General features: G+C 37.5%; 1 protein-coding gene across 7 annotated transcripts in view; it reads right to left on the bottom strand.

Annotated features, from left to right (window-relative positions):
• LOC122471003 (ankyrin repeat domain-containing protein 26-like) overlaps positions 1–12,862 on the bottom strand; it is a 115,134-nt gene that overhangs the window by 48,476 nt on the left and 53,796 nt on the right. For all 7 annotated transcript variants that reach the window (XM_043559318.1, XM_043559321.1, XM_043559324.1 and 4 more), the window contains 3 exons: positions 5,727–5,897; positions 3,746–3,779; positions 2,526–2,661 (listed from right to left, as the gene is read on the bottom strand). In XM_043559318.1, the coding sequence (XP_043415253.1) occupies positions 2,526–2,661; positions 3,746–3,779; positions 5,727–5,897 (341 nt within the window). The remainder of the gene's footprint in view (positions 1–2,525; positions 2,662–3,745; positions 3,780–5,726; positions 5,898–12,862) is intronic.

Below are 12,862 nucleotides of genomic sequence, written 5' to 3'. Positions count from 1 at the left end.
ATTCAATATTGTCAAGAAGTCAGTTCTCCCCAAATAAATCTGTAGATTCAACATAATCTAAACTTCATTTCCAGAAGACCACCAGAGTTGGGGTTTTGTTTGTTTGTTTGTTTTTTAAGAAACTGACAAACTGATTCTAAAATTCACGTGGAAATGCAAAGGATCCAGTGTAGCAAAAGAACACTGAAAAGAACCAAGCAGGACGACTAACACCACGTAATTTCAAAAATTCTTATAAACTGGCAGTGATTAAAACAGCATAATATTGGTACAAAGATGGCCAAAGAGATCAATGAGACAGAATAGAGCCCATAACTAAGCCCACACATATATGGCCAACTGATTATGACAAAGGAGCAATGGCGTAAAGTGGAGAAAACACAGCCTTTTCAATAAATGGTGCTGGAACAACTGGATATCCATATGCAAAAGAATGAACTTGTATCCATACTTTATATCATAAAAAAAAGAATATAAAATGGGCCATAGATCTAAATGTGAGACCTCAAACTATAACACTTCTAAAAGAAAGCATGAGAGAAAAACTTTGTGACCTTGTGCTAGGCAAAGATTTCTTCGATATGAAAACCAAAAGCAACACTCATACAAGAACAAATGAATGCATAAACTGGACTTCACCAAAAAGAAAAACTGCTCTTCAAAAACACTATTGAGAGAAGGAAAAGTCACAGACTGGGAGAAGAAAAACCTTGCAAAAAAAAAAGAAAGAGAGAGAGGTGATAAAGGAACTGTATCTAGCTCTTTCCACCATCTTTCTGTGCCACCATCATGATGCATGTGAATGTCGTGGCAGATGCTCCCCAAAGCATAACAATACTGAAAAGAGAAGCAAACGCCAGGTTCTTACTAGGCCGTGCTCCAAAACATTGTCCACTTTCTAACTGTGATGATGAAGCATGGTTACACTGGTGAAGTTAAAAATTGATGATCACAGAGTTGGGAAAATTGTTGTGAACCTCACAGGCAGGTTAAGCAAGCATGGAGTGACTGGCCCCAGAACTGATGGACAATGCAAAGATCTAGAAAAGTGGCAGAATAATCTGCTCAGTTTGGTTTCATTATACTGACCACCTCAGCTACAGTCATGGACCATGAAGAAGCAAGATGAAAACACACAGAAGGGGAAATCCTGGGATTCTTTTTCTAGGGATGTAATACGTATGTGCAAATAAAATGCCTCAATGGAAAACAAAAACAAAAACAACCACAAAAAGACAAAAAGAAAACGAAATAAGAAGGAACTGTGTCTAGAATATACAAAGAATTCTGAAAACTCAACAAGTAAGAAAACAAACAAATTCTTAAAATAAAAAAAAAAAGATTTGGGGGCGCCTGGGTGGCGCAGTCGGTTAAGCGTCCGACTTCAGCCAGGTCACGATCTCTCGGTCTGTGGGTTCGAGACCCTCGTCGGGCTCTGGGATGACGGCTCAGAGCCTGGAGCCTGTTTCCGATTCTGTGTCTCCCTCTCTCTCTGCTCCTCCCCCGTTCATGATCTGTCTCTCTCTCTCCCAAAAATAAATAAACATTGAAAAAAAATTTTTTTTAAATTAAAAAAAAAAAAAAAGATTTGGACAATTCAAAGAAGATATACAGATGGCAAGCAAGCATGTGAAAATATGGTCAACATCGTCAGTTATTAGCAAAATGTATATTCAAACCATAATGATATATAAAATATCCATTCGAATGGCTAGGATTTAAAAAGCTGACAATTCTAAGTGTTCATGAATATGTATGTAGGAATTGGTGCTCTCACAGACTGCTGGTGGGAATGGAAAACAGTATAACTCCTTTAGAAAATGATTTGGCAGCTTCATAATAAGGGAATAGAAAGGGACATGAGATTTTTCAGGGTGATGAATATGTTAACTGTCTGGATTGCGGTTATCGTTTCATACGTGTAAACATATGTCAAAACTATCAAATGACACACTTCATATATGTGCAGTTTACCTAACCAAAGCTGTTGGAAACGACAAGCTCTTTCACAGGAAGAAACGTCTAAAACAGTGGATAAGACACAGACGGAAAGAAGGATGTCAAACAATACAAGATGAAGCCAGAGGACCGTGGCCTTTAACCTAATAGCAATGAGAAGTAACAGCTAAGCTTGAAGCAAGGAGGTAACATGATGAAATACACATTTTTTTAAGTATATACTAATTATGGTTGCAGTGCAGACCAAGGTCCTGGGAGGTTGAACGGCAGGGAAAACGGTCCTGAGGTTATCTCAGTCATCTAGGAGAAAAATAATGACCTGACCTGGGTGAAGGCACAGAAGAGAAGCAGAGTTAACAAACACGTTAGATGTGCCATTCCCACTAAGAAAGGTACAGTAGAAATGATGACTCTTTGGCTGAGAGGATACAATAGTTCTCCTTTGATTTTAATATAAAACATATTTCTGAGAGGAGCAGCTCTACAATACAGCAGTGTTCTATGGTGCAGTACTAGGCAAGGTGTGCACATATGACTACAGCCATATACGTAAAAAGGCCTCCTACCTTTACAATCCATGCCAAGTTGTTCAATCAGCAACATGAAATTCTTAGAGTAAGGCAACCCACAATCCTCTGAGGCTGTTTCAGATGACTGAATGAGGTCGACAAGGTCATCCTTAGAAGTAATTTGCTTTTTGCCCTACAAATAAAGAATACCATTTCAAAATGTCCGCCAAATATTTATAAAATATACAAGGTGTAGAGAAGTGATAAATACCCATCTTTTTATAAAAGCAAACACAGGGGCACCTGAGTGGCTCAGTCGGTTGAGCATCCGACTCCATTGTGGCTCAGGTCATGACCTCAGGGTTCCTGAGTTTGAGTCCCATGTTGACCTCCACAATGTCAGCATGGAGCCTGCTTGCCATTCTCTCTCCCCCTCTCCCCCTGCCCTTCCCCCACTTGTGCGTGCTCTCTCTCAAAATGCATTTTAAAAATAAGTGAATAAACATGTAAAAGCGAAAGCACAGAGACTTTTTATGTTTTTTTTTTTTATATATATATGAAATTTATTGACAAACTGGTTTCCATACAACACCCAGGGCTCATCCCAAAAGGTGTCCTCCTCAATACCCATCACCCACCCTCTCCTCCCTCCCACGCCCCATCAACCCTCAGTTTGTTCTCAGTTTTTAACAGTCTCTTATGCTTTGGCTCTCTCCCACTCTAACTTCTTTTTTTTTTTTCCTTCCCCTCCCCCATGGGTTCCTGTTAAGTTTCTCAGGATCCACATAAGAGTGAAACCATATGGTATCTGTCTTTCTCTGTATGGCTTATTTCACTTAGCATCACACTCTCCAGTTCCATCCACGTTGCTACAAAAGGCCCTCTTTCATTTTTTCTCATTGCCACGTAGTATTCCATTGTGTATATAAACCACAATTTCTTTATCCATTCATCAGTCGATGGACATTTAGGCTCTTTCCATAATTTGGCTATTGTTGAGAGTGCTGCTATGAACATTGGGGTACAAGCACAGAGACTTTTTAAAAGAAGGGATTTTTATCAAAAAGACACCGTTATCATAGCTAGTATTTCTAAGTACCTTTTTCACAGCAAATGTCTCTACAACAAAGGAAGATTGTCTATGTTTTCACTACATCTTTCATAAAGTATTTTTTTACCACTGAACAATATCTTTAATAAATATTTATCAAAATAATATAATAAAATAAAAATAAAATAAATAAATAAAATAAAATTACATTGTCTATTTCTCTTACCTTGTTCTTCTTCTTAGAAATTTTCTTTGCAGGCCTGAAAAAACCCAACAATTCTTTTCAGGCAAATATTAAATACTTAAAATACAAAGAATATTTAACCCAATTGTTTCTGATATAAAATCTCTGCATTTGAAACTAATTTTCTACAAAGGGGATTAAACAATAGAGTAACATTAAACAGCATAGAAAATATACTATTACTAATATTAACGAAGGATTAGACGTATCCAGTTGTAATATATGTGCTGCTGAAGTGAGAACAACAAAGTACTAAATTTAGATAAAAACTAACAAAAGCAAAGGAAAATCCTCATGCGACTTGCATTATTTGATAGGCATGATACCATTGTTTTTGTTGTTGTCATTTTTACTAAAAATAAACTTTTCCTAGCACTAAAACCTACTTGGAAAGTGCAAGTTAAGTCCCTATATGAAAGGACCCCTTTTTAACAATCATGATATTAACGTGTTGAAGACTCACTGTGCAACTACTCTCTAGGCATTACTATGAGCACTTTACATGTCTTCAAGGTATTTGAAGCCCCACAACAATCTTATGAAGTAGGTTATTATAGTAGGTATTTTACACAGGAAGAAAATGAGGCACAGAATGTCGAAGTGACTTGCCCAAGAAGCCCTAATCGCTGGCCAAGAACAGACCCTGAATTCAAACCCAGGAATGTGCCTTCAAAGCATGTGTTTCATAACACGTGGTTAAAGGAATACTTAAGTGTTTCTAACTAATATAATAGCAAATGAATCTACATTATTATTCTATTTCTAGCCATAGCTGTACATAACAATTTCTGAATCTTACACCTTCTTTTAAGAGACTTTATACCTAGGCAATATTGGAAATCTACTTTCAATAAACTACAGATTTGCTTCTTCTAGAGAAGTTCATCAACAGGCATTCATTCGTTCATTCAACTGTTTCTTCCCACATTCAACACATACTTATTGAACATATAATCTGTGTCAGTGACACTGCTGGTACAGGAAGCATGGTGTTTGTAATTGAGAGCTTTCCAGTCCAAAAGGAATAATCTGTGATGGGTTACTAGTTTATTTTCCAATTGTAAATAAACAAAATCTTCCCCTTTCCCCAGAACATAAATAAATACTAACTTGATATAACCAGATACTTTCACGTCCCTAACAAAATCATAGCTATTCATGACGCTATCAAAGGCACTGAATATCTAAAATCATCAAGGAAAGATTAGTTCTATTCAGAATGGCCTCAGTGTTTGCATACATTTATTATAAGTGTGAATGTATATATATACACACACATATACTTATATATACACATATAGAATTTATACACAGGTATATATATATATATATATATATATATATACACACACACACACATATATATACACATACTTGCATACATACATATATATATTTTTAAATCTGCACATTCAATTACAGGAGAATACCCCATTGTGGAACCAATTCTGAATAAACCAACTTCTTCCACAAAATTACATGAATAGGAGTACTAAAGACAATGACTATAATCTTTAAAAGATACTGTAATACACTCAACAAACTTCCTAATGTTTGGAAATGCAAACAAAGTTAAATTAATGAACCATGTCTATCTCTATTGATCATTTCCAACAGCATACATACTCTAAAAGCTCCCATATTAAAATAAAAAGAGGAGGAAAATGCCTTTGCAACTCACATTCTTTTCCAGTTATCATCCATTTCTCTATTACCTTTCCCAATTAAAATGCTCTAAGGAGTTGTTGACACTTACTCATCTTCCATGCTTCCATGGTGACTACTGAAACTGCTCCTTGACAAAGTCACTTACTCTCATCATAACTTTTCAAGCAGTGTGTTTGGTATGTTGAGTATTTCTTGCTTTAGCTTGGACCTACCTACACTACAGCATCGTATTTCCACAAAAGGTAATCACTGCTAAAATGCCTTCACAGGCACATAAAGAATTTATAGATTTTACCTGCTTTCATGCTGATCCTTTTCACTGAAATGGCTGCCATCATTCTTTTGTAGTGGACCACCAGTTAGGGAATCGGCCTTCTTCAACACTGGTGTGATCACAGATCCTTTTGATGTCCCATTTTCATTTTCACCTTCCTTTAACTTCTTCCTATGTAAACCAGGTTCACTCCTTAAAGAAAAAGCCATTAAAAAGCCATAAAACAGCCAATGTTTTCTAATAATTTTACTGATAAAGAATAAAAAGACAATTTTCATCAAGTTCTGAATTTTACCCATCTGACTTAATTTATTAATTCAGAGAACAGTGCTGAAATACCAACCATATACAAGGAAATACTCATCTGTTGCTTCAAACACAGACAAATATACAAGTATAATACAATGTGATTTGTAAGAATTGACATGTGAAAAGCTGTAAGTGAGGACAAGAAAGGCTTTATTGAAGAGGGAAAATAAATAGGAGAGGTCACCAGGAAAACAAATGGGAGAAAACCATTTTCTTAGAGATTAGAATGTAAGCACAAAGATTACATCGATGGCATCTAGGTGCCTTGAAAGGAAAAGTATACTTTTAGGAACTTGGAAGAAAACCATAAGATACATGGAACCAAGTAGTAAGAGTCAGGAAAGAAATTCTGACTCAGACATGGGAGTAATAAGTAGATTTGTGCTATATTTTCGGCTTTTCTTTTAAATATAAAAATGCTTCATTTCAACAAAGTTTTAAAATAGCATGAGGTCCATATAACATGAAAGAAGAAGTCAGGGAAATATCTTAGGGGCAAAACTACTTTTAAAATACCCATATGTCAGAGCGATATCAGTATCATAGCTGGGTAAGATGTACCTTATTGCGTCTCCCCACCTACAACAAACTGGCATCTTGTCCACCCAAGGGCAAACCTACCTTTGCGGGAGCTGTGGGAATCTAGCACCATAGTCCGAGGGACCGAGGAAAAGCCTTGCCTACCCGTGCATCAGGTAACAGGCATACATACTACAGTCTAATCTGTGGACCTAGCAATAGCCCATAAAGTGCCTCCATTCCCTCCCTCTCAGCCACATCTGGGAATCCCTCCCTAGAAAACACTGCCTAGGATAATCACCCGCGGATGAGAGAGCCTTTTTGGAAAACCAGGTGTCCTGCAGAGAATTTGCAGCATACCACTGGAGCAAAAAAATCAGGGTTGGACACACTGAAGAGGTAGTCATTAAAGACTGGAGGAGGTGACTGCTACTTCAAGTGCAAAGACAGCAATGCAAAACTGCAAAGAATATAAAATATCAAGGAAATATGAGACCATCAAAGGATCACAATAATCTTCCAGTAATCAATCAGAAACACATGGAGATCTGTAATTTATTCAAAAGAGAATTCAAAACCAGCAGTTTTAAGGAAACTCAGTGAGTTACAAGAAAAATACAAAAAGCCAACTCATTAAAATCAGAAAAACACTCTATGAATAAAATGAGAAGCTTAACAAAGAGCTGGAAATAGTAAAAACTGACTAAACAAAAATCCTGGAGCTGAAGTGTATAATGAAGGAGATGAAAAAAGCAAGAGTGATCACTGACAGGAAATGGATCAAGCAAAAAATAAAAATGTGAATTTAAAGACAGGAACTATCAAGTTATCCAGTCAGCAGAGAACAAAGTAAAAAGAAAGAAAAAGAGTGAGGAAAGACTATGTGACTACAAGTGAACCCTCATAAGGCTAGCAGCAATTTCTCAGCAGAAACCTTACATACCAGGAGGCAGTGGGATTATACATATTCAAAGTGCTAAGCGAAAAAAGACTACCAATCAAGAATACTGTACTCAGCAAAATTACCCTTCGGAAATCAAGTCAAATAAATACAATTGATACACCGCATTCACAGGATAAAAAAAAAAATCATATGATCATCCCAGCATGTGAGGAAAAAGCATTTGACAAAATTCAACATCTTTTCAGGATTAAAAACTCTCAATAAAGTGGGTACTGAATTATCACACCTGGACATAGTGAAGTCCAATATGATAAGCCCACGGCCAACATCATATGCAGTGGTAAAAAACTGAAAGCTTTTACTCTAAGTTCAAGAACAAGGCAAAGTTGCCCACTTGACCACTCCTATTCAACAGGATACGGGAAGTCCTAGCCAAAGCAGTCAGGCAAGAAAAGGAAATGACAGGCATCCAAATCAGAAAAGAAGATATAAAACCGTCTTTGCTTGCAGATGATATGTTCTTATATATAGAAAATCCTGAAGATACCACCAAAAAGCTGTTCAAAGGATGAAGGATACAAAATGAACATAAAGATGCAGGGGTGCCTGGGTGGCTCAGTCAGTTAAGCTTCTGACTTCGGCTAAGGCCATGATCTTGTGGTTTGCGGTTCAAGCCCTCTATTGGGCTCTGTGCCGACAGCTCAGAGCCTGGAGCCTGCTTTGGATTCTCTCTCTCTCTCTCTCTCTCTCTGCCCCTCCCCTGTCCATACTCTGTCTCTTTAGCCTCTACTACGAAGCTGTGATCATCAAGAGAGTATGGTATTGGCACAAAAACAGACACACAGACCAATGGAATAGAATAGAGACCCCAGAAGTAGACCCACAAATGTATGGCCAACTAAGCACTGACAAAGCAGGAAAGAGTATCCAATGGAAAAAAAAAGGCAGTCTCTTTCTTCTGGGAGAACTGCACAGCAACATGCAGAAGAATGGAACTAGACCACTTTCTTACACCATACACACAAATAAACTCAAAATGGATGAAGGACCTGAATGTGAGACAGGAAACCATCAAAACCCTAGAGGAGAAAGCAGGAAAAAAACCTCTTTGACCTCCGCTGCAGCAATTTCTTACTTGACACACCTCCAAAGGCAAGGGAATTAAAAGCAAACATGAACTATTGGGACCTCGTCAAGATAAAAAGCTTCTGCACTGCAAAGGAATCAATCAACAAAACCAAAGGGCAACCGACAGAATGGGAGAAGATATTTGCAAATGACATATCGGATAAAGGAAGGGCTAATGTCCAGAATCTGTAAAGAACTCAGCAAACTCCACACCCACAAAACAAATAATCCAGGGAAGAAATGGGCAGAAGACATGAATAGACACTTTTCCAAAGAAGACATCCAGATGGAAAACAGACACATGGAAAGATGCTCAATGTCACTCCTCATCAGGGAAATACAAATCAAAACCACACTGAGATACCACCTCACGCTGGTCAGAGCGGCTAAAATGAACAAATCAGGAGACTATAGATGCTGGCGAAGATGTGGAGAAACAGGAACCCTCTTGCACTGTTGGTGGCAATGCAAACTGGTGCAGCCACTGTGGAAAACAATGTGGAGGTCCCTCAAATAATTAAAAATAGAACTACCCTATGACCCAGCAATAGCACTGCTGGGAATTTACCCAAGGGATAAGGAGTGCTGATGCATAGGGGCACATGTACCCCAATTTTACAGCAGCACTTGCAACAATCGCCAAATTATGGAAAGAGCCTAAATGTCCATCACCCGACGAATGGAGAAAGAAGATGTGGTTTATATATACAGTGGAATACTACCTGGCAATGAGAAACAGTGAAATCTGACCGTTTGCAACAACGTGGATGGAACTGGAGGGTAGTATGCGAAGTGAAATAAGTCAGGCAGAGAAAGGCAGATACCAAATGTTTTCACTTATATGTGGATCCTGAGGAACTTAACAGGAGACCATGGGGGGGGGGGGGGGGGAAAAAAGTTACAGAGAGGGAGGGAGGCAAACAATAAGAGACTCGTAAACACTGAGAATCAACTAAGGGTTGATAGGAGATGGGGGAGAGGGGAAAGTGGGTGATGGGCATTGAGAAGGGCACCTGTTGGGATGAGCAGTGGGTGTTGTATGGAAACCAATTTGACAATAGATTATATTTAGTAAAACAAAATTACAAAATCAACATCAAGAAATCAGTTGCATTTGTACACAGCAATGAAATAGCTGAAAAAGAAATATAAGGAAAAAATCCCCTTCCCCCAAAACATCAAAAAGAACAAAATACTTTGGAATAAATTTAATCAAGGACTTTCTGAAAGATAGGTACAGTAAAGACTACAAGACATTGTAAAAGAAACAGCAGAGACACAAACAAATGGGAAGATACCCCGTTGTTTATGGATTAGAAAAATTAGTACCATTAAATATTCACATTACCTGAAACCACCTACAGAGTCAATGCAATCCTTGTGAAAATTCCAATGACCTTTTTCACAGAAGTAGGAAAAGCATTCCTCAAATGTGTAAGGAACCAAAAAGACCCCAAATAGCCAAAGCAATCCTAAGAAAGAAGAACAAAGCTGGAAGCATCACACTTGCTGGTGTCAAACTATTACAAAGTTATGGTAATAAAAACCGTATGAAGTTGCACAAAAACAAACACAAAGATGAAGGAAACAGAATCAAGAACCCAGAAATAAACCCATGCATAAAGCCAACTAAAAACCCATGCCTAAAGTCTCTTTGTTAAGAGACCCGAGAATACTCAAAAGAGAAAAGGTAATCTCTTCAATACATGATGCTGAGAAAAGTGGATATTAACATGCAACAGAATAAAACTCTGCCTCTACCTTACACCACTCACAAAAGTTAACCCAAACTCAAAGAACGACTTCCATATAAAATCTTAAATCATAAAACTCCTAGAAGAAAACACAGGATAAAAGCTCCTTGGCATAGATCTTACGAATGATTTAGGATAGGACATCCAAAGTACAAGCAATAAAAGCAAAAACAACCAATGCAATCAACAATGTTTCCGCACAGCAAAAGAAACAAGCAACATGACGGAAAGGCAACCTATGGAAAGGATGAAAACATTCACAAGCTACAAATATGAAAAACGTCAATATCTAAAATGTGTAAGGAATTCGTACACCTCAGCAGCTAAAAACAAATATAATAAAAACTGGGCAAGGCACCTTCATAGACGTCTCTCCTCAGAACATATTCAGATGGCCAAGGGTACACAAGAAGGTGCTCGATATCACTATTCATCAGGGCAATGCAAATCAAAACTGCAGTATATAGATATCACTTTGACCTATTGAAATGGCTATTGTCAAAAAGACAAGAGATATCGTTGGCAAGGATGTACAGGAAAGGAATTCCATGTACTACTGTAGGACTGTAAATTGGGACAGCCACTATGTAAAACAGTATGGTGGCTCCTCAACACACTAAAAATAGAACCTCCATAGGAGCCAATAATCCCATTTCTGGGTATATATCTTAAAGACATGACATCCTTACCTTGGAGAGATAGCTGCAGCCCTCTGTTTATTGCAGCATTATTTACAATAGTCAAGAAACAACCTAAGCATCCATCAATGGATCCATGGATTTAAAAATATGGTATTATATTTACAATGGAATGTTTTCAGCCACAAGCAAGAAGGAAATCCTGCCATCTGTGACAACATGAGTGAAACTTGAGGGCTTTATGCTTAGTGAAAAGAAGTCAGACGCAGGAAGACAAATACTGTATGATCTGACTTATATGTGGAATTAAAAAAAAAATGCACGGAAGACAGAACAGACTGGTGTTGCCAGGGTTAGGAGGCTGTGAGAAATGGGTAGATATTGGTCAAAGGGTACAAACTACCTGTTACAAGATTAATAAATTCTGGGGATTTAATGTGCAGGATGGTGATTACAGTGAACAATACTGTATCATATCATTTGAGAGTTGCTACAAGAGTAGATCATCACAAACAAGAAAGGATAATTATGTGAGGTGATGGAAGTATTAACACTATTGTGGTAATCATTTGACAATATAAAAGTGTATCAAATTAATACAGGTATACCTTACAGTTACACAGATGTATGTTACTTATATCTCATAAATCTGGAAAAACTTCAAAAATTCAAAAGTACTCCTATGTCATTATCTATCACTCAAAAATAGCAATCATCTGAGTAGTTATCCTTTTGTTTAAAAAAAAAATAGTTTGTGGCACCTGGATGGCTCAGTCCGTTAAGTGTATGACTTTGGCTCAGTTTGTGATCTAAAGGTTTGTGGCTTCGAGCCCCACATCAGGCTGTGTGCTGACAGCCCAGAGCCTGGAGCCTGCTTCGGAATCTTTGTCTCCCCCTCTCTCTGCCCCTCCCCCACTCTCACTTTTTGTCTCTCCAAATGAATAAACGTTTAAAAAATTAAAAAAAAATGATTTGGTAACTTTTGTATCCTTTTAGCCTAATAGCTAGTCCTGATAGAAAATACTGGGAGATTCACCAAAAAGAAAATTATAATTCATTTTTCATGGACAAAATGCATGCAACAGAATGTTATTACCATACAGCTACGCACATTTCCCAAAAGAATGAAATTTCCCACAGATCATTTAGGACTTAAACATGAGCCCCGAAGAGCACCAAAAACAAAAACAAAAATACCATTTTTTTTTCAAAAAACTGTTATACAGATAAGTTTTCTTGTTGAAATAACATCCAAGAAAAGAAGAATCTTTCTGAAAGCTATTATCAAACAATTCCTCTCGACCCAAACTTCAAAAATGAATCTGTAATTATAGAGTTTCAAATAGCTTTTATTTTGAACCCAGTCAATAGAAGCAACTTTTAAGTAGAAAACATCTGTTGAAAGCCACCTTAAACTTAGAAAAAACACAACAAAACAAAACAAAACACAACACAACAAAACAAAACAGAACACAACACAACAAAACAAAACAAAACAGAACAAAACAAAAACCCCCTAACACGTAGCCATGGTAACAAGAAGCCACCAGAATCAGTTTTAAATGTGTTAATCAATGCCCACCAGCCCTACTCACCAACCAATCCATTTCAGCTCCTTCCTTCTGAAAGACAGCCAATAAAGGACAAAAATCACTCCAATACACATGCTTCAGCGTGCCAACCAATCCACAACAGTCTCCAAGCACCCGAACAAGCATGGTGCTTCAAATGATGACAAACCATTTAATTTTCTGAAAGTCCCCCAATCCTTAAACTCCACTCTTCCCCAAACCCTGTATAAGAATAGCAGACTCCTCTGTTAGAGAAGACTATAGCTAACCAGCATAGCTCGCTCTTATTTGTAAGCGATAAATTCCAACTTCATCTTTTTATTTCAGATCTTGA

This window comes from Prionailurus bengalensis, chromosome D3, assembly GCF_016509475.1.
Source record: "Prionailurus bengalensis isolate Pbe53 chromosome D3, Fcat_Pben_1.1_paternal_pri, whole genome shotgun sequence".
Classification (NCBI taxonomy): domain Eukaryota; kingdom Metazoa; phylum Chordata; class Mammalia; order Carnivora; family Felidae; genus Prionailurus; species Prionailurus bengalensis.
Note: the sequence above shows the minus strand (reverse complement) of the source record. Positions and strands in the feature narration are given on the sequence as shown.